The sequence below is a fragment of the Balaenoptera ricei genome, chromosome 2, assembly GCF_028023285.1.
Source record: "Balaenoptera ricei isolate mBalRic1 chromosome 2, mBalRic1.hap2, whole genome shotgun sequence".
NCBI lineage: Eukaryota > Metazoa > Chordata > Mammalia > Artiodactyla > Balaenopteridae > Balaenoptera > Balaenoptera ricei.
Genome location: NC_082640.1, coordinates 72,021,242 through 72,044,019, shown reverse-complemented (window position 1 = coordinate 72,044,019; position 22,778 = coordinate 72,021,242). Strand labels below are relative to the sequence as shown.

Sequence of the window (22,778 nt, the reverse complement as noted above, 5' to 3'; positions counted from 1 at the left end):
TCCATCAATGAAAAATAGCAAATCAGGTTTCATACCCATCAAAAGCCTAATTGTCAAGGAAGCACTTAGGATGAAAACTCTGGTCTCAATTCAGTATCATTACGTTTAATACCCACCTCTAAAAGACAAAGCAAAAAATACAATCTACAGTCATAAGGACTTATTTTGGAAGTTGATAAAATCAGGTCAGTACAGTGATTTGCATTTGGAAGGAATAAAATAGAAATACCTAGTAGGATATAATCTTAGAAAGCACACATATGGATAGTATTGTGACAATGAGTATTCGTTTATTAAAAACAAACTTCAGGAAAGCATTCCTGTTAAACATGGTTAGTTTTGATAACAGGATGTCAGTGAGCAAAAAGCCTGATGAGGAAGCAAGAATACCAGTTACTAAGCACTATTATACCCACCTCTTCAACTATACCCTTGATTATCTTGAAAAATATAATAGTAGCTCTAAGGACTTTAGACATAGTTGTGGGTCTATGGCATGATTTGCCTTTCATATTTTATTCATTTCCAACTTGAAAAGTATAGGCCCAAAGGGTAATATTTTATGACACTAAGTCAAATGCATATTCTAGGAAAATTCCTCTCTTTTAATGTAGTCTATGGAATTTTCCTGCCCAATTCTATGCTAGTATTTTATCTTTTTGTTGTTGTTTTTAGAAGCTTCATCAACCCTTTAAATCCTTAGGACAAAACTGCCCTTAAATTTTTCTAAGAAGAAGGTAGACAGCCATCCAAATTTTTTCAACATTGCATCTTTGGCCCCCTTTCTTAAAAAGGGTATGGGTTCAGTTTAATTAATACTGACTTTTTTAATGTGCAAAAATCTACCTCTGCTTTTTAAAGCAAATAAAAGGAACAAAAATATGGCATCACTCCAATAATCAAATGCCAATAAAAATGGCAACAGTACAAAAATCTAAGCAAATCTCAAATACAGCAGATTCATAATTAGAACACCATGCAATAATTCTAGCAAGCAAAAGCTTAACAGGTAAAAGAAACCGAATACTGCATTATACTGAATACTAAGTTAAGTAACCATAATTAATCTTATAAACTTTCCAATATCATAACTACTTGCTTTTGAATAACTAAATGTAAGCCTCATTTTTTAACTTAAATGCTTATTCAACAAAGCTAATTGGAACAAGTACGTTTATGCAAATTTACATCCTAGAATACCAGAGTAAACAGGAGACATCAGTCAAGAGTGAATAAGTAATTTCTATTCATTTTCATCATCTGTATGATCAGGTGGCAAAGGACATGATCTGTGGAAAGAAGAGAGAACTTCGATAGTCACCTGAGTCAAATGTTTAAAAAACAAAACATAAGTAGTTTTTAAAAACTTATGTAAATCAGGAACATTAACAGTGCAGTGGGTCTCGTCAATAGACTAGAAATGGGAGAAAATTAAACTCCATTAATTGATAAACTCCTACAGATTCCAAATACTAGAGCGACAAAATTTTTAATAATCTATTTTGCCTGTTAATTTGCCAAATTACTTTCCCCTTTAGGATATGTTGCCATTTTTATTAAAGAGGGAATCTCTATTTCTATAGCATCTTCTTTCGATATGTTAAGTGGATTGATGAAGAGTACAGTCCTTCAGCAAGAACTCTGTGATTATGAAAAGCAAAAGAATTTAACCAATCCACTTGAGCAGAGAAAACAGCAAGTTGACATATTTGACTGTATACCCTTTGGAACTATATGAATCTATTATCTAATTAGAAAAAACCCCAAATTGTCTTAAGTTGGCATATGGTAATCACAGCTTTTGAAAAATAATTTATATTATCCCAAAGCCATTTTGTACTCATTATACTTTTTAAAAAAAATACATTTATTTATTTATTTTTGGCTGGGTTGGGTCTTCCTTGCGGCACGTGGGTGTCTCATTACGGTGGCCTCTCTTTGTTGCAAAGCACAGGCTCTAGGCGCGCCAGCTTCAGTAGTTGAGGCACATGGGCTCAGTAGTTGTGGCTCGAGGGCTCTAGAGCACAGGCTCAGTAGTTGTGGCACACGGGCTTAGATGCTCCGTGGCATGTGGGATCTTCCCAGACCAGGGCTCGAACCCATGTCCCCTGCATTGGCAGGCGGATTCTTAACCACTGCACCACCAGGGAAGTCCCTCATTATACTTTTTATAGAGAAAAAGTCAATTAAAAACTTAATCATAAATCAGAATTTTTTAGAACTGATAAAGATTTGTGAGATCTATTTTAAAATAGTTTTCAAATTAGATCCAGTAAGCCTGAATGGTCATAGGGCAAGTGAGTGAAAGAAGGAAGCTAAAACAAGGATATTCTGACTTGGAATAAGATTACCATTGACTCACCTACTCTTATATTACCAAGACGTCTTCATTGTACTTTCCTGGAAATTAAATCAAGCTAACAAATGAACACTATCATAACCCAAAATTCCTTTTTTTCAAGGACCTGATTTAATTTACTTTAGGTATCATAGTTCTGTTCAAGATTTTAAGAAGATAGTTTTTCTTGATTCTGATTCTCCCCCATGCATCTTCCTTTGTGAGAATAAAGCCATAGGAGTAGCCATATTCCAGATTAAGAATTAGGGAGACAGAAGTCCTTCTGATATACTGATAGTTTTCTATTTACTATCAATAGTAAATCTATTTAAAGAGCTCCTATCAAAAGGAAAAAATATTTTCTATTTCTTTAACGTATCAGTATGAGATAGATGTTCACTAACCTATCATGGTAATCATTTCATGACGTACGTAAGTCAAATCATTACACCCTGAACTCATATAGTACTGTATGTCAATTATGTCTCAATAACACTGGGAGAAAAAAAAAAACCAATCTATTGATTTATTATAAATAAAGGGATAACTACAATTCTCTTAAACAAAAACAAATCTAAGACAGAGGCCTAAAGTAATAATATAAACCTCTATTACCTAGTTTTATGTCACAGATTTTATTATACTATGGATCAAAGTGCTTTATGAGACTATATGTGTAATCTTTTCCATATGATAGGAAGCCTGTAATATAGGTTTTATTGCTGTCATGATCAATGGTATAGCCATATTTGGCTATATTGCCAAATATTTTCTTTCATTAATGGAAGTCACAAATAATTTAAGAGGATTGTCATATATTCTAGAACTAATATTGACTATTAGCTTGTTCAAATTAGAATGAGAAAGAACAAGGAAGAATGGTGCCAGTAAGTGAGAAGGAACTAAAGGAGACTTACAGGATCATGAAAACAAGTCTATTAAAAAACTCTATCCAAAAATGTATCCCCTTCCTTGTTGATTTTATTGAAACAGAAATGATAATAGTGATGTAGCAACAAAGTATAAAATTTAGTTACTGCTCCAGAATTTGACACTCCTTTTAAATATCTCATTAGATGGACAGTAGGCATTCAATAACAATTTACTAAATGACCTATGAACAATATTGAGTAAGTCTTAAAATTTTATATGCATAAACATCATTTTATGTCAAATACTTTGTTTTAACTGCCCATTAACCATTTATTTTTATTTAGTTGTGTTCAATGCAAATCAATTCCAAACACAATGTACAATCCAAAACAGGTGTACAGTGTTCAGATATGAAGCAAGAGGTGTTCATTCACACACATAGATCTCACATAACCTGAGATCAGCTGGATCTAGTTGTTCCTGTGTAGACTTCTAAAGATGGCAAATATTGGCTTAAAACTTATTAAGAGTACTATGGCCATATTGGATACTTAACATCTAAGCATCGTTGTGTGAACCTGTGAACCAAAGATTTCACAGAGTTTCTACTTCTAAAAAGGTTTCTGTACATCAAGGCAGTTGTAAAGTTTTATTTTCCAGGATCAAGTCCACTTAGGCTTAGAACCATCTAAAAATAATGACTGATGTAGAAAGTGCTCCACGTGTAGCTATTTTTATTCATCAAGTTTTATATTTATATATATATGTTTATGGAAAGGGCACAAAAGAGTTATGAATTTAATGCAGGCAAGTTTCCAGTCTTCACTTCCCAAATACTTAATACACATTATTTTTGCTGCCTTCATATATTTGCCTGTTAATTTCAAGATTTGTCAAATATGCCTTCCAAACAGATCAATTTTTTAAGTTGTAAAAATTATTCAATATATGCAGAAATAAAAAGCAATATTTTAAGACTGGTTGAAGTCAATGCACTTCTAATCTTTGGAATCAAGTTAAATGATCCAACTTAGCTAAATGAATCTGGATGGGAATGTGTGATAGGAAATACCTGTTATTTGACTTTTAAGTGCATTTGCTGGGATTACTTATGCTTGGATTTGTAGTAGATTCCAATCCGTCATTGCCCTGGAACGTGTCAGTTACTGAAGAAAGTCAAATGCAATGTCAAATCCAAAGCCCCAGAGAAAAGAGTTAAGTTCCCAAGAGAACAGTGAAAACAGTGTAAAACCTGATGGAGAGTATATCAGCATTAAACCAGGACTGCTGAAACAATACACAGAGGATTTGCAGTAATACCTGGTGGTTCCTTCCAGTGTACATCATAAATAGAATCACTGAAGCTTTTTATATTACCTAATCATTTTACCGCCTTCTAGATTTCGTGAACAAAATGGAAACTGAATCTCCATTCCATAGCTCATCCTTTTTCTCTAGATGAAGATGAAATTATTCTTATTTGCAAGGTACAGTTTGAAGTGTCCATATTTCTTAAGTTATACTTAATCACATCATTAATTCTCGATGTTGTCTCTTTCCAGTCTTGTACATGAAACTCCAGCAGATTTAATATTGGCTTTCATTATCTGGTCAAATCCTTCAGATGCTCTTTAAACTAGTCCAATTTGGGAGTCTCAACATTCTCTGTGTTAATAAAACAAGGGATGGAATTAGTAGACTTGATGAAGACCTGTTTATTTTCCTTGCCACACTGGACTTCTAGATGGCGTACGGATTGGGCTTTAGAATATGGGTTGGTAAACTGTAGATGTCTCTTGGCCAAGTCTCTTAACGGTAGAGATGTAGAAGGGCAAGCAAGACCACAAGGAGACTAGCTGTTGACTGCAAAGCACAGCTGACCGTTGTGGTTTCGAACGGAGGACCTTCCGTGCTGGTTAAAGGAACGAATGAATAAATCTGCGTGGGTAGGAGCAGCACCAGAAGCAGCAGCCCCAATCTGAGCCTGACCACCATCCCCTTGCCCATGGTGATCACTCCGCCCTGGGCAGGGCTCGCTGCTTGGTGCCGTGGAGGAGGATCACAGGCTACTGGCTGGTGCAGGGGAGGTATCTAGCAGGGTCTTAAATCTAGCCGGAGGCTTCATAATGGCGGTGACGTGGCACCACCCGCGCTCACCACTCCCCACCTCCAGTCAAATAATTTGTTTTTGAAACAAAAATTTCAAAATTCTTTAGAGAGTCTGGACACTATTACTTATAAATCTATTTAAAAAGCAGGTTTCCATTGCTTTTTTCCCCCCAATGGTATTATTTTTTTTCCTGATTCTTAAAATATTTGTTGTTGAAAGTTGGTAGCACTGAGTATGAGAGGTCTTTACCCAGATATATCACTATTGATATTTGGTATATTTTGTACAGAGATTTGGTATATTTAGATACATGTCTTTTACACAATAATGATTGTACTTTTGTACCAGAATTTTTGCTTAACACTTATCATGAGCATTTTCCTGACATTAAAATCTTGAAAGCATGATTTAATTATCTTCTTAAAAAGTTTACACAATGAACTCTGCATGTTTGCAGTTTTATACCCACCTTGTTTTGCTTTGAAGTTTTCTTATGTATTTACAGAGAAGTTGTAAAGAAAATACATCACGGTGTTAGTTTTGGTTGTTTCTAAGTGATGGGGATTTCTATATTTTCCAACCTTTCTACATTGGGTATATATTTCCTGTGGAGGCTGAACTAGTAGTTTTTGAAAGGTGAGGTTACTGGAATTCAAGCTAGATAAACCAACATGGAAATTGCTTTTTGAAAAAAGACTACAGAAAACAAACAGAAAAAATTAAAGAATAAAGACCAGAAGTTCATGATTAATAATGTAACACTTATATCTGAATGGGAACTGATCCTCTTTGAGTGACTGAAATGAGTAAAAATAATACCTTTCATTGATGTTTGAAATTTGGGAGTGACTTATAATAATAGGTTAGCACAGTTTTAAAAACCTCTGGTTTGTATTTTCTTATCTGCTCAAACAGAAATTTTAAAGTTACTCAATATTCTGTTGTCTTTTATTTTCAAGAATATAAGTATTTCTTTATATTCCAGAATATAGAAACTTACTTTCTCTTTGCTTTTCCCAAGCCACTGCTTCCTGCCTCCTCAGGAATCCTATTCTCTTTTTCTGAATCTTTAGGGGACAGCCTGAAGAATTCTCCGATTCCTTTTTGCCACTTGGGAGTTGGGCGCACACAAACTGGATTCCCTCCTGCGTACTTATTTTCAGCTATAAAATATAAACAGATAGAACTAAATAAAAATTAAGAATACAATCACCATTCCTTAAAGGGAAAGTTAATTCTTTAACGTCAAATCTAAAGGGTATTAAATGGTGTTACATCCATCTTTAAATTTTAAAATGTGACATGATAAAGCTGTATTCAGTTATAATATAATGTATAACACTTTATTACATTTATCCTTTAGCCTAGAAAAATAGCATTAACAAGATGTTTACAACTAGAAAATATTTTTCATATTTTGTCCACAAGCAGAGCTATTCAGTTAGTCTTATGTACTGTCATACTAAAGTTTGACACACTTTTTCCTGTATGTTCTTAACTAGAGCTTGTGGAATTAATCTTCCAAACTGCTCAACTTCCTCCTAAAAGGAATGAGACAGCAGATGGCATGGTATTTTCTCAACTTCTCCTCGCACAGAAGGAACGATGTGAAGCTATTTCCCTGGCCCGGTTTTCCCTCTTAATGTCCCAAAAGCAGTAACAGGAGCTGCAAAGTTGTAAAACACACACACCGACACCAAATTTTAAAAAAAGGAAAGAAAGGAGAGAGGGAGAAAGGGAAGGAAGGACAAAGATAAATATGTAGAAATGAAAACCAAAACGTGATTAGCACTGGCAACTATAGTCCCGATTCTTAATCTAGTAAAGAGGTGCTTACATAGCCTCTTACAAGAAAAAGCCCAGTTGTCAATACTAAGAAAAATAACAACGCTAAAGTAGAAAAGAAAAACGGGTTTGAAGAGAAACTGTGTCCATCCCTAACCCGAGACTTGAAATTCTTTACAATGCGACCCACTCCGCCCCGCACCCCTACCCCAGCCCGCCAAGAGACAGGCCCGCTCATTAGAGCAAAAGGCAAGGAAGAAATTCGGGGATGAGGATCTCAGGAAAAGAAATTCCACGGTGGGGCAGGGGGCTCGCAGGTCAGGAGAACTGTGGTGCCAGGCCTGATCTCCTTTTGAGAAGGTTTCTCCAGGATCTTGCAGGGGCGCTTTTTACCTTTCCTTGACGAAAGCGGCGTGGAATTAGTGGCAGAGGTGGAGGAACCAAGCACCTTCCTGGGGGCTCGAGAAGCCACCACTGCGGAGAAAGGCAAAGAAGGGCATTCAGAAGGGGGCACGAAGAGTCTCAGAGCCACTTTCTCACCACACTCTCCGACCCAGCCTATTGGAGAGGAGAGGCCCGCGATCCAGAACAGCAGATAACCCTCCCCTGTCCCCGCCGCTTCTTCCTCCTGGTTAAAGGGATCGGGCCGCTGCTTCCTGGCGGGCAGGACCAGTTTGGCGGACAGGGTTGTGGGCAGGTCCGGCTTCTCCCGCCCGCGGCGGAGCTGCCCAGGGAACCACCTGCCCTCCACTACCATGCTCGCCTGCCTCACCTTTTCTGTAGGTGCCAGGGACACCGTCTGCTTTAGTTCGCACCATGTTCAAACACGAGATGAGAACAACCAACTGACTCCCCAGCCGAAGATGTTTCACGGGACAAGGCCCCGAAAACGAATCTCCCGCCACAGTTTATATTGGTCCCTTTCCCGCGCGCTCCACTGACTCTCCCAGGCCTCCGCTCCCATTGGTTCCGCGCCTTTCACGCGCAACCAATCGCCAGTGTCCAGTGCTGACTGCGGCGGGGTTGGGCGCAGTGCTGACTCGTCCATCAACTTGCAGAAGCTTGTGATTCGTACCCGCCTGAGGTGGGCGGTGCCAGGGCGCTTTCCTGGGGTGCCCCATGTGTGGGTGCTAAGATCAAGAATTAGGTAAAGGGGCCTGCTTAGAAAAGAAAACCCAGGAAAGACAGCGAATTCCAACATTTCTTTAAAAGTTAACCACAGGCTTAAATCCATAATGTCACTCCTGGAAGTGACACCTGAAATGAAGAGGACTTTTTAATATCTCAGGTATGAACACTCTTTACAGCATCCGTAACTAAAACGAGTCTATGGAATGGGAAAAAGCTAATACAATTTATTTACAGGGATTTTTTTTTTTTTTTTTTTTTGCCAGGCCGTTCAGCTTGTGGGATCTTAGTTCTCCGACTAGGCATCGAACGCTGGCCCCAGCAGCAGTGAAAGCTCCGGGTCCTTACCACTGGACCACCAGGGAATTCCCTATTTACAGGGATTTAAAAAAAAACAAAACTTTTTAGAATGGTGTGAAACAAGAAAAAAACAGTGAATTGTGTATACATACATACATTAAAAGAAACATTATTATAATAATAAAACGTTTTCCCGAGACCTGTATGGTCTCAGAATTCCTTAAAAATATGTCATATGTGCCAAGGGCACATCCCTGGCACGTAGTGAACATGATTTTAGAATAAGAGCTCATAACTATTTTCCTTCCCTATGCTTATCTTTAGAACTCACAATACGCCCTGGGCAATGATTTTCACTCTCTGAATACCACGCACAAAACCTGATCAAAAGAATTTGCCTTAGGATGTACTTTGTTAAATGTGCATTTGAAAGGCAAACCTGAAAGTGTAAGCATGGCATTAATTCTCTCCAATAAATTATGCTTGAACTTTCAGAATAAAGGCTTCTCAGTACTTTAACAGAATCAACAACTACTTTGTGTTTTTGAATTACAGAATCTAGACAGCAGATGAAATTAACATTATAATAGGAGGAAAGGTATTGCAAATTACCTGTAGCTTTGTCTAAATCTTAGTGTCTAAGATTACAGCCAAAGTCCTATCAGAAAAATCAACAAGCCCTAGGGTATCCCTCCTTGTTCTTTGTCATATGCCCCTCTCAATACACAATGTTTCTTCAATGCACATTTTTTCCTTTTCAGTTAAGTGGCTTCTACAAAGGCCTGAATTACCTAATTCCCAGATCCTTGCAGAGATTAGAACTGAGCTGAGAATCTGCTGGTCTTTTCTCTTAGTCCACATGCCAAGTAAATTGCTGGAAAGAATTGCAAATATACCTTTGCACACAGGGGCAATCTGCATATTACTATAGCTGTGTTTGTATGTCTGTCTTTTTAATGCCAATTATGATAAGGAAGGATGCAAATTAGAGTAAAAACTCAGGAAAAAAAGCAGTGATGCCTAGTAAAAGTTCTTAATTTAAATGTTTGCTTTGCAGAAGTGCTTCTCCTTTATAGTTAAAATAGTTCTGTGGTGTGAACCTGAAAATTTTAAAGGCCTAAGGCATTAAGAAAAGTTATAGTATGTACAAATGAAATTTCTGCCTAAATTTATACAAAAGAATATCTTTAAGTCATATTAAATAGGTGTGCTTGCTTTGCTCAGGCATAAATTCATTTTAATAAATGGTAATACGGTAAATGGCATTACATTACATACATTACAAACTAGAGATTTCAATCAATAACATATTCCTTATGAAAAAGAACACTTTTATTCTTGAGGACCTAGTAATTTCATCATAATGTGTGATATACTAAGTCTTATTGTACAAAACGCTTGTCAGTCTGTCTTCAAGAAGTTATCATTTTAGTTATGGGAACAGAACAGATATAAAAACAGGTAAAGGATTTGGATATGTTATAATTAGTATTAAATGTAGCAGATATCTATGAAGAAGCAAAACTTGTACCCACTATTTATGAAAATTCAGTCTTTTTAAGCTGGAAAGCCATATATTTTGCAAATTAACAACAAAGATAATCCAAACTCAATGTAAATCAACACACATATGATTTTGATTATTTATGTCGGTGAAAACACTAACATAAAAAGGTGAAACAACATCCAGTTGATGTAATTATTTAGTATAAATAGCCTAATGGGAATGAAGAGCCTATCCATGTAACACAAAGCCAGTCAAATTGATCCATGAAATATATCAGAAGACATTATGTTATGCTCTCCAGAAAAATCTGGCTAAATTTTCCCCAGTCCGTTGTCCCAATGGAGTAGGGAAGTAGCAAAAGACCCTTAAATCTGGTCATCTTGAGTTGAAATACCTTTAATTTCTTAAAAATCAACACAGAGAATTTATATAGAAGGTCTTCAAAGCCAAATCACAGCACGTGTTTTATTAAAGTTTTTTTTTTTTTTTTCCTCCCTCGAGCTTGCAGAGTTGTCTTGGCCCTCCTGGAAAAGACTTGGCTCAAAAAAGCAAAAAGAGGTTTTAGGAGCGTGAATCAGGTATTAGACTACAAGGGGTATAATAAAACCACTACCACCGGAGCAAATCCTTACAGCGTTTACTCTAGCTTTCAAGTGCTATTTTAAATATTTTACATAAAACCAGAACAGTTTTAAAACCGGACCCTCAGGTTACGGGGTATTGTTTTGTTTTTTCCTAAACTGTAGTTTTTATAGGTATTTGTATTGTCTTAGCAGATTTCCCAGTTCTCGAGTCCTACATTTAACGACGCGGAAGAACCACTCGCAGATGGACCTCTGATACAAGCGGCAACATCAGGAAGCGGGCAGAAGCAGGAGGAGGCACAGGTGGGAGGGATCTGTGCTGGGGGCGGTGCTACCGCGCGGGGCAGTGCAGGCTGACGGAACCCGCGCGAGCGAGGTCGGTGTTGCGCAGGGGACTAGTCCGTAGTGGGACGCCGAGCTTTTGCAGCCCAGCTGGTTCCGGCTGGGGAAAATGGCGGTGACTGGGGCGGTGTCCCGGGAGCAGCTGGTGGGCTGGTGCACCCAGCAGTTGCGGAAGACTTTCGGCCTGGATGTCAGTGAGGAGATCATACAGTAAGACCGGTTCGGGTCAGAGGCGGGAAGGAGCTCTGGGATGTGCACTGGCTGAGCAAACGGGGAAACGGAGAGGGCTAAAAAGTTGATGAATGAGAGTGAAGAAATGTGATAAAAGGGCTGCGGTCTATCTACGAGAGCCGAATTTTGACCTCTGGCTTTATAGTTTAGGTTCTGGAATAGGGTGTCATGCTCCACAATCGGCTGGTGGGGCCTTTTTTCCCCAGGAAAACGCCAAATCCCTGATAATTAGACCTGTAAATCTGTCCCAGGAACCAGTTTCCTTATAGATTTTGGAGAGAAGGGGCAAGCCAAATTGTCTTTCCAGAAATTCCTTACTCTGAACATTTCAGTTTGCCCGATCCGGGTTGTGTCAAATAGGACCTGAAATTTAAATGGGGGTAGCGTGGTACTGTGTAAAAAATAGCTCCTGACTCGGCAGTCCCGGTTCTATTTTCTGTGGTCATTCACCAGTTTTGGAGCCTTAGGCAACTTAATTTTCCATCTTTGTACCTTAGTTTCCTCGTCTGTAAAATGAAAAATTAGCAGAGATTATCTTTAATAACGCGTTATGATTGTAATGAAGTGGAAATGGTGACATGATTTAATATCTGCTTTCAACTGATTTAACTTTTCTTTTTTGGGCGATACTGCATGTCAGGACAACAAAGACGGTTGATGAGTGAGGAGGTGGGGGAAGTGCAGTGTATCGAGGAGCATAGGAAAAAGGACTCTCATTAAGATTTGAGAAACTCGTAAGGTTAACTGCAAGGGATGAATTTAACTTGAGAACTAAAAGATGGGTAGGTGGCAGTGCAGAGTTCAGGAGGAGGGAAAAACTTCTGCAAAAATTGGACTTAAAGAACCTGGAAGTGTTTCTTGATTTGGTTCCTTGCTCATTGTCGCTGAAACCTAAATTGCAGTTCTAGGGCTTTTGTAGGAAGTGAGGTGAATTTCTGATTTTGGGAGAAAATAGACTTGTTGACAAGGAGAGAGTTAAGAGAGCCAATTTTAGAGGATTATTTTGAACACTGGAATAGACTATCAAAAAAAACTCAGTTAAGCAAATATATGATATCACTTATATGTGGAATCTAAAAAATAACACAAATGATTTTATTTACAAAACAGAAACAGACTCACAGACATAGAAACAAACTTATGGGTACCAAAGGGGAAAGGGGGGGGATAAATTAGGAGTATGAAATTAACAGATACACACTACTGTATATAAAATAGTTAAACAACAAGGATTTACTGTATAGCACAGGGAACTACGTTAAATATCTTGTAATAACCTACAGTGGAAAAGAATCTGAAAAAAAATATGTAACTGAATCACGTTGCTGTACACCTGAAACTAACACAATATTGTAAATCAACCGGACATCAATGTTAAAAAATTGACAAAAAATATTTTTTAAAAAGACAAAAAAAGCACAGCCAAATTGTATGGCTTGGTTTTACCCTTGTTTGAAGGCAAGATCAGGTTAAGTAGTTTTCAGGCATTTTTTAAAGCAGTGGAATGCTGTCAAATGAAATAATGAAGCTTTGTAATTTACCAAACAGAAAAAAGTCAATCAGTTAAAAAAAAAAAAAAGATTGAGTCTATTTTTGATGAATCAACAATGGAGTATGAATAGTTGCAATCTTCTCAGTCTCAGAATCCAGTTGTATTTTGTTGCTTACACAGTATTAGGAAAATTCCTAAGTCTCATAGATTGTGGTTTAATAGCTCATTGTGCAGCCTTAGGTTTTCCACAGTTAAACTTATCCACACCCTTAAAAGAGGAGTGATCAGAAATTTCTGTTTTAAAGTTGAAGCAATAAGTATGGCTGTACACCTGCTTGCATTTAAAAATATTTATAAATATAAGTTAGACAAGAATTATTCAAAACTTAAAATAAGCCCTAAAGCTACCTATAATATAATGCTATTGGAACCACTTCCTAGGTTTTCACTAGTTATTGCACAACAGGCTATGATGGCACAATGAAAGTGTTGGCTGTGTAAATTTGCTGTGCCTTTTCTTGCCTGATATTAATTGAGAACTACCCAGGTGTACTATACTAGTGTGCTAGCTAGAACAATTTGACATGAGCAGCCTGAATTTTTTAAAAAGACAGCACAGGGCTTCCCTGGTGGTGCAGTGGTTGAGAATCTGCCTGCCGGTGTAGGGGACATGGGTTCGAGCCCTGGTCCGGGAAGATCCCACATGCCACGGAGCAACTAGGCCCATGTGGCACAACTACTGAGCTCTGTGCTCTGGAGCCCGTGAGTCACAACTACTGAGCCCATGTGCCACAACTACTGAAGCCCATGCATCTAGAGCCCGTGCTGTGCAACAAGAGAAGCCACTGCAATGAGAGGCCCGCGCACCGCAACGAGGAGTAGCCCCTGCTCACTGCAACTAGAGAAAGCCCGCACACAGCAACGAAGACCCAACACAGCCAAAAATAAATAAATAAAATAAATTTATTAAAAAAAAAAAAAAAGACAGCACAGAGCTACTACCTTCCTAATCAGTGATACATTTATGAGACCTTAAGGTCTATGCACAGAGTTAGCAAAATAAACTTTGTTCCACAATCTGCATTAGTTCATGTTTTGGATGAATCTATTTTGTTAAGATTTGGTACATAACACATTTGAATATATGTTGTTCTTTATTATACTTTGTTAAATAGTTAAATGACATTTATTCAATTGTTTCTGAAACTTTAAATAATTCCCTAGTGGTTTGAATACTCCAGAGTTAAATGATCCTTGAGGTTCCTTGCAGCTCTGTGAGTTCTTGATGCCAATTAATCTTTTAATGGGGCCTGGTAAGTTTGGGGATCAAGTTGATTAAACCTTGAAAGTCCTGGAAAACAGTTGTGTATTTTTTTAAAAATTTTATGATGGATTAGAAGATGCTCTTAAAGAGGCACAAAGGCACAGGTTTATTCACTTATAGATAGTAACTCTGCAAATCCACCACCACATTAGGAAAAGAACCCAGTACATGTATTACCAAGGATGGGACAATTACATGATTTTTTTAAATTTAAAGGATATAGCATTATTGTAATAATTTTTCTTACATTTCATACCAGTGTATCTACTTTACAGTTTCTTCAGATCATATAATGCTTTCATGGTCTGATATCTTAATTTTTTCACTTCTTACTTCTCTAATGACGTGACATAGTCCCTGTAGAAAACTAAAAAAATCAGAAAAGCTTAAAGGAGGAAACAAAGATTACCATAATACCACAACCCAGAGATAACCATCATTTCTCTCTTAGTGTTTTTTCCTATGCATATTATAATACATTTTCAAAATATATTCACTGTAGGGAAAAAAAGAAAATAAAAATAACCCAAACTCTTTTTAATCATCTCTCTTAGTGGTAATCATTTTGGTGTATAACCTTCTAGCCTTTTTTCTACACATAAGTGTATGGATATGTACATTCCTTTTATAGCAATTGGGATCATATGCTGTACAGTCTGTCCTACTATTTCACTTTATATGAGAGCGTTTTCTCAAGTAATAATAATCACTGAGAAATTACGGAATTACTGAATTCCCCGGCAGTCTATTGGTTAGGACTCCGTGCTTTCACTGCCAAGGGCACAGGTTCAATCCCTGATTGGGGAACTAAGATCCCACAGCTGCATGGTATGGCCAAAAATAATAATAATAATAAAGTAAAATAAACAAGTCAGTGATTTTTTAAAAATAATAATTATTCAAAAATTTCACTTTTTGTGGTCGCATATTATATTTTGTAAAGTCCAAAAACTTGAATTCATTTGCCCCTTTCATTGATGAATGTTTTAAATAGTTTCCAGTTTTTCACTAACTCAAATAATGATGTAGTTAATTTTTTTGCATAAACTTTCCTGTGTCTCTTATTTCTTAGAGAGTTCTGTAAATGAAGTTATTGGATTCTTTTTAAGGTACTTTAAATACATTGGCTGCTTGATTTATAGAAAAGTTGTACTGACTTGTACTCCCACCCCATTTCACTTTTAGGAACCCTTCATACCATTTTCTTAAAATAGATCTGCTCATTCTGATGTGATGCTGATCTTGATTTATAATTTTTAAGAATGTTAAATCAGTAACTGGTTAGCTTGTAGTATATATTCATATTTTTAGCAAAAAAGAAATTTTAGGTTTTGCAGTATAAAGATGAAATAATTTGTATTGTTCCTAGGAAAATATAATGACTGCAGATGTGTGGTTATGGAAAGTATTCTTTTTTTTTTTAATAACAGTTATTTTTAACAGTTTTTTTGAGATGTAATTTTTATTCAAGTCACTTGTTTTAAATGTAAAATTTGATGAGTTTTGACAAGTATATATAGCCTTGTAACCATCCCTCAGTCAAGACATAAGTAGTCCTTGCTTTGCACAGTAGTATGGAACCGTAAAAATGACCATGCAATCTGCAATAAAAAAATCTTAATAAAATGGTCTTAATAAAAAAATGGGGAAATTTTTGATTATTCCATGACCTTCAAAAATGTTTGTCAAAATATTAAAAACTCTCCTGCTGTCAGAATAGAGAAATTTAAAAAATAGTAAAACAAACACTTATTTAGTACACTGTAAATTTTTAAAAAATTTTTATTTTATATTGGAGTGTAGTTGATTAACAATGTTGTGTTAGTTTCAGGTGTACAGCAAAGTGATTCAGTTATACATGTACATGTGTCTATTCTTTTTCATTCTTTTCCCATTTAGGTTAGAAAGTATTCCTATGTTAAGGACAGCTCCACAAACCTATCTTCAAAACACTGATTTGATTCTAGAAATACAAGAAGATTACATGAAGGTTATATTATGAACTACTTGAGGTCAGAGTCTTTGTTCTAATCAAATTTATATCCCTAGCATCTAACCTAGGACTTGGCTCAAAATAAACACTCTAATGGATTAATGAATGTTTTTTACTACCTTGATCTCTGTTACAATTATTGAAAAACATAGTATAAGCTAGCCTTGTTTTAACAACGTATTTCTTTGCTTCTTGAGGTATGTTTTGTCAATTGAGAGTGCCGAAGAGCTACGAGAATATGTTACTGACCTTCTTCAGGGAAATGAGGGCAGAAAAGGTCAATTCATAGAAGAGCTTGTAACTAAATGGCAAAAGAATGATCAGGAGCTGATTTCTGATGCTCTGCAGCAGTCCTTCAAAAAAGATGGTAAGTTAAGTTAATGTAATTAACTTAAGTAAATTAAAGTAAAGGTTGAAATATTGGTAAATTAGCTGGTTTATAGGACCTGGTATGTTCTGTCACCCGTATTTCCTCATGACTAACTTAAGCAGAATCATATGTATACATGTTTTTAGTTCAGTTCTACTTGATCTGTAATGAGTATTGTTTTAGTTCAGACTTTTTCAACTTAGAAAATATCACAAAAATACTTGTTCATAGATACAAATGTGGCTTCAGAATAACTTGAAAAATTTATACATAGATTAAAGAAAAACTTTAGTTATGTGTATACATGAATGTAAGTAAATGTTGACCAGTTTTAGTATGAACAACATTTAGAAGTAACTATTAAGTTAAACAGTACAAAAGATGAGCACCAAACTAAATAAGTCATTATTATTATACAGTCTAAAATATCAGATTTTAATTAAACTTTTTTTTTTTTTTTTTGGGTGTGCCACACGGCTTGCGGGATCTTGGTTCCTGCATCAGGAATTGAATCCAGGCCCTTGGCAGTGAAAACGCAGAGTCCTAACCACTGGACTGCCAGGGAATTCCCTTTAATTTAATTTTAGCCAGTAGTCTTTATTATTGACTACAATCTTGAAAATGATGGTTTAAATTTAATTCTGATTTGAGAGGAAAATATAATTTGAAAACCTGCCTGACTTCTTATCTTGACTCTAAATATTAAGCATTGCCTTCTCTTTATTAGCTATTAATTCACCAATGAATCCTACTATTTCCAATCTATCTATGTACATATATATATATATAGATATATATAGATATATATTTTTTTTGTCTTCTTCTTTAAAGAAATTTTAGATGGGCAGAGGTCAGGAGACCAGCTAAAGAGGAGTAGGCGGAAAGGGAGAAACAGACAGGAAGTTCCTGCATTTACTGAACCTGATACAACCATAGAGGTCAAAACACCTTTTGATTTGGCCAAGGTGAGTGCTTAGAAAATGAGGCTTTTCTGGCTATATGGAGAAGAGCAAACAACTGATACATTTCATAGAGCACAGGGTATAAATTGGTCTAGAATGGCAACTTTTCAACAAATGCATGAATTTTAGAGAGTGATAATGATAACATGTTACTTTCTATATGGTAGATATTTTTTGACAACCTGATTAAATAAGTATTAAAAGGACATCTTCGGGCTTCCCTGGTGGCACAGTGGTTAAGAATCCACCTGCCAATGCAGGCAACACGGGTTCGAGCCCTGGTCCGGGAAGATCCCACATGCCTCAGAGCAACTAAGCCCGTGCGCCAGAACTACTGAGCCTGCACTCTAGAGCCCGCGAGCCATGACTACTGAGCCCGTGTGACACAACTGCTGAAGCCCACGTGCCTAAAGCCTGTGTTCCACAATAAGAGAAGACACCGCAATGAGAAGCCCTCGCACCACAATGAAGAGTAGCCCCCACTCCCTGCAACTAGAGAAAGCCCATGTGCAGCAACAAAGACCCACTGCAGCCAAAAATAAATAAATTAAATAAATAAATTTATTTAAAAAAAAAAAGGGACTTCTTCGCTTAGAGATTATAGATAGATAGATAGATGTGATAGAAAATATTTAATGAAATACACCAGGACTTCAATTTCAACATTTTTTGTGGCTTTGTACTAAAAGAATGCACAATTCTAGCTGTTTTAAGAGCGTTCCTATTTTAGGCCATTCACTACCCATCATCATCATCATTATTTAGCATTTAGAGCTCTTTCATATTCTCTTTTGGCTCTAAAAATAGCCCTGTGAGGTAAGCAGAAATATTTATATTCAGGGCAATTTGACAAGCTAAATTTCCCAGCAGAAGGGAGTAGTTAATTATGCTAAGATGGAAGAGTAGTGATCAAAAAATTCTGAGTGATGACCATGCAAAAAAACATGGAAAAGGGTTTCCAAAATAATGTGAACTTAAAAAAAAATAGTCTTGGGGCTTCCCTGGTGGCGCAGTGGTTGAGAATCTGCCTGCTGATGCAGGGGACACGGGTTCGAGCCCTGGTCTGGGAGGATCCCACATGCCGCGGAGCGACTGGGCCCGTGAGCCACAACTACTGAGCCTGCGCATCTGGAGCCTGTGCTCCGCAACAAGAGAGGCTGCGATAGTGAGAGGCCCGCGCACTGCGATGAAGAGTGGCCCCCACTTGCCGCAACTGGAGAAAGCCCTCGCACAGAAACGAAGACCCAACACAGCCAAAAATAAATATTAAAAAAAAAATAAAATAAAATAAAAAAATAGTCTTAAGCCTTTTATTAATTGGAATAAAATGAGCAAAGACTATCAGAAGCAAAAGAAAAAACACAAATGACCAATAAACATTAAAAATGTTTATCTTTACTAGTAATTAAGGAGTCCAGTTTGTCACCCTAATTGCCTGGACTCTCCTGGTTTTAGCACTGAAAAGTCCTGTATTCTGAGATTTCCCCTAAGTCCTGGGCAAACAAGGATGGTTGGTTACTTTACTAATAATCAAATAAATACACATTAAATCCCTGAGATATGGCATATCAAATTGTCAAAGATTTTATTTAAAAAAATTTTTTTGGCCATGCCATGCAGCGTGCGGGATTTTAGTTCCTGGACCAGGGATTGAACCTGCGCCCCCTGCAGTGGAAGCTTGGAGTCTTAACCACTGGACTGCCAGGGAAGTCCCTCAAAGATTTTAAAAACAGATACAGTGATGATGAAGTTGTATTAAAACAGGAACCTCCTATACACTACTGGTGGCAATGTAAATTGGTTTAAGCTTTCTGGGGGCAGTTTGGCAGCATATATCAAGAACTGTGGAAATGTTCATATACGTCTGACTTATTAATATGACTTAAATATCTAACAAAGTAATCAGAAATGCACACAAAAAATGTATGTTCTGTATAATGTTATTTATAATATTGAAAATATGAGCTGACCTGATTTTTTAGCAGTAAGAGACAGATTAAATAAATTATTGTTCCCTCATTTGGTGGGATATCATGCAGCTCATTTCTTTTTTTTTTTTATAAATTTATTTATTTAATTAATTTATTTTTGGCTGCGTTGGGTCTTCGTTGCTGTGCGTGGGCTTTCTCTAGTTGCGGGGAGCAGGGGCTACTCTTCACTGCGGTGCATGGACTTCTCATTGCAGTGGCTTCCCTTGCTGTGACGCACAGGCTCTAGGTGCATGGACTTCAGTAGTTGTGGCTTGTGGACTCTAGAGCGCAGGCTCAGCAGTTGTGGCACACGGGCTTAGTTGCTCCGCAGCATGTGGGATCTTCCCGGACCAGGGCTTGAACCCGTGTCCCCTGCATTGGCAGGCGGATTCTTAACCACTGAGCCACTAGGGAAGCCCGCTCATTTCTTTTTAAAGCCGTGGTGTATACAGAACCATTGTTCCTAGGGGAAATACAGGGTTAGGTTTCTGGGAGCCTCTGATCACATTTCCATCAACCAATCAAAACATAACCTCATTTTATGTGTGTTTCTGTTTAAAGACACTTTACTTAATATATATTGTTGATCATTAACATTGAAGTCAAAGCCAATAGCACTGTAACTCGTGCCTGAAGAAAGCTTATCTAATATACCTTTCTTTTTTATTATTATTATTTATTAATTTTTATTGAATTATAGTTGATGGACAATATTATATGTTATAGGTATACAACATAGTGATTCACAATTTTTATTTTATTTTATTTTTTTAATTTTTATTTTTATTTATTTTTGGGGGGCTTGCAGGATCTTAATTCCCCCACCAGGGATTGAACTCTTGCCCCCTGCAGTGGAAGTATGGAGTCCTGACCATTGGACTGCCAGGGAATTCCTGGTGATTCACAATTTTTAAAGTTTACATTCCACATATAGTTATTATAAAATATTGACTATATTCCCTGTGTTGTACAATGTATCCTTGTAACTTATTTATTTTATACATAATAGTTTGTACCTCTTAATCCCCTACCCCTATCTTTTATTCTCTATATATCTGTGAGTCTGTTTCTATTTTGTTATATTCACTAGTTTATTTTTTAGATTTCACATATAAGTGATATCATACAGTATTTGTTTTTCTCTGTCTGACTTATTTCACTTAGCATAATACCCTTCAAGTCCATCCATATTGTTGCAAATAGCAATTTTTCATTCTTTTTATGACTGAATAGTATTCCATTGTGTATATATACCACATCTTTATCCATTTATCTGTTGATGGACACTTAGGTTGCTTCCATATCTTGGCAGTTGTAAATAATGTTGATATGAGATTGGGTATATGTATCTTTTCAAATTAGTGTTTTCATTTTTTTTTGGATATATACCCAGGAGTGGAATTGCTGGGTCATATGGTAGTTCTACTTTTAGTTTTTTGAGAAACCTCCATACTGTTTTCTTTTCTTTTTTAGTTTATTTATTTTATTTTATTTATTTTTGGCTGTGTTGAGTCTTTGTTGCTGTGTGCAGGCCTTCTCTAGTTGTGGCGAGCTGGGGCTACTCTTCGTTGCGGTGCACAGGCGTCTCATTGCAGTGGCTTGTCATTGGAGAGCATGGGCTCTAGGCACACGGGCTTTAGTAGTTGTGGCTCGCAGGCTCAGTAGTTGTGGCTCGCAGGCTCTAGAGCGCAGGCTCAGTAGTTGTGGTGCACGGGCTTAGTTGCTCCGCGACATGTGGGATCTTCCTGGACCAGGGCTCGAACCCATGCCCCCTGCATTGGCAGGTGGATTCTTAACCGCTGTGCCACCAGGGAAGCCCCTCCATACTGTTTTCCACAGTGACTATACCAAGTTAACATTCCCACCAGCAGTGTATGAGGGTTCCCTTTTTTCCACATTTTCACCAACATTTGTAATTTGTGGTCTTTTCATGATAGCCATTCTGAGAGGTGTGAGGTGATATCTCATTGTGGTTTTAATTTGCATTTCTCTGATAATTAATGATGTTGAGCATCCTTTCATGTAATATACCTACTTTCCATATAAGGTACAGCCTCTTGTGCTTAGGAACATTAGATAGCACTTCCTATTATGCATGGCGGCCATATTAAATGGTGAGATTGCCAACAAAAAGCACAGAAATGCAAAGAAATGGCACTAAACAGACTTAGGATACTTGTTTACAGTATGAGAGCTGAAGCAAGAAGGCAGATCACTGCATTGCTCAACCTTAGCTGGAAATGTGTGCATTTGGTGACTCAAATGTTTTGCCATTCTATGCATGTCCGTGAATGCCTGTGAAAGCACCTGGAGTATTGATTTGGGGGTTACAAATAAATATTAGCAAGTAGGCGAATTTGAAGATCCGGAACCATGAAAAATGATGGTCAAACTGTATGTCCAGTTCCATTTTTGGACATGTAGGTAAATCTTAAATCTGTCTTCAGTTTTCACAGGCAATTCATTTGGTTATTCAGAAGTTTTTATTGTATGTCTGTTGTGTGTCAAGAACTGATTTAGGCATTTGAGATATAGCAATAAACAAGACTCATTAAGGTTTCTTGCCCTCCTAGAGTTTACATTTTAGTGGTTCAGAGGAGAGGTAGAAAAGGTAGTCAAAGAAATTTTTTTGAAGTAATTATATATTGTGAAAACTAACATGAAAGAAATGAAAAGGGCAGTGTGATAGGCAGTTATTGGAAGGGTGGGAGCTAATGTAGGTAGGGTATTCAGGGAAAGCCTTTCTGAGGGAGTGAAATTACAGCTAAGACCTGAACACTGCAAAGGAACCAGTATGTAAAGAGATGGGCTGGGAACAATGCAGAAAGAGGGAATAACAAGTGCAAAGGGGCGATGGAGAAAAGTGTTCTCAGAAGTATCAAAAGCCCTGTGTGGCTGGAGCATAGTGGACAGGGGAAGAATGATGTGTAGGTGAGGCTAGAGAGCACCTGAGGGCCATATGTAAGGCTTTATAGATCATTATGAGTAGCTTGGATTAAGTTTTAAGCGCAATGGGAGGAAGCCAGTGAGTGGTTTTGTTTTTCGTTTTTCGTTTTTTTGTTTTTTAATTATTTAACCCCTCCTCCCCACCCCTCTGAATGGTTTTAGGCAGAGGAGTGATATGTTATGAATTTTCTGGCTTGCCCTGTTCTCCCCTTCTCTCCTCTATTACTCTGTCTTTCCTCCTTCTCAATAAATACTTGCTGCCTGTTGTGGATAAAAGACCTAATCAAAGCACAGCCCTCAATCCCTCAAATGTGTTATTTTAATGTAACTGGATACTTTAAAGGGAGTGAAATAGAAGTTTCTGCTTAGAGATTTTAGTCTTCCCCTCACAAACATCCCTGAGAGCAAAGGTATAATTGACCAGTTTGAAAAATGGCAACCTGCTAGAATTAGATAACATCCTTAGCACTTGTCTTAGATTTTAACATTTACCTCCATTGACTTATTTGATACTGTCTGTATA

The 22,778-nt window shown here is 37.2% G+C and overlaps 2 protein-coding genes across 2 annotated transcripts in view; one reads left to right on the top strand and one right to left on the bottom strand.

Moving 5' to 3' along the window:
• Positions 1 to 1,211: 1,211 nt before the first annotated feature.
• On the bottom strand, positions 1,212 to 7,997 carry PCLAF (PCNA clamp associated factor). The gene is made up of 4 exons (XM_059915511.1): positions 7,879 to 7,997; positions 7,500 to 7,580; positions 6,322 to 6,484; positions 1,212 to 1,289 (listed from the first exon to the last, which is right to left on the bottom strand). The coding sequence occupies exons 1-4, from the start codon at positions 7,922 to 7,924 to the stop codon at positions 1,244 to 1,246; spliced, it is 336 nt and encodes a 111-aa protein (XP_059771494.1). The 5' UTR covers positions 7,925 to 7,997; the 3' UTR covers positions 1,212 to 1,243.
• Positions 7,998 to 11,036: 3,039 nt separating this feature from the next.
• The window catches only part of TRIP4 (thyroid hormone receptor interactor 4), a 68,186-nt gene continuing 56,444 nt past the window's right edge, over positions 11,037 to 22,778 (top strand). Inside the window, exons 1-3 of the mRNA XM_059915510.1 lie at positions 11,037 to 11,177; positions 16,205 to 16,374; positions 17,209 to 17,342. Of these exons, the coding sequence (XP_059771493.1) occupies positions 11,077 to 11,177; positions 16,205 to 16,374; positions 17,209 to 17,342 (405 nt within the window). The 5' untranslated portion in view covers positions 11,037 to 11,076. The remainder of the gene's footprint in view (positions 11,178 to 16,204; positions 16,375 to 17,208; positions 17,343 to 22,778) is intronic.

Excerpts from the sequence above, each read along its gene's own strand:
- PCLAF (XM_059915511.1), bottom strand. The coding sequence starts at position 7,924 with ATGGTGCGAACTAAAGCAGACGGTGTCCCTGGCACCTACAGAAAAG. Across the intron at positions 7,581-7,878 it reads CCCTGGCACCTACAGAAAAG|TGGTGGCTTCTCGAGCCCCC; the intron begins GTGAGGCAGGCG and ends CTTTCTCCGCAG. Across the intron at positions 6,485-7,499 it reads GCCGCTTTCGTCAAGGAAAG|CTGAAAATAAGTACGCAGGA; the intron begins GTAAAAAGCGCC and ends TATATTTTATAG.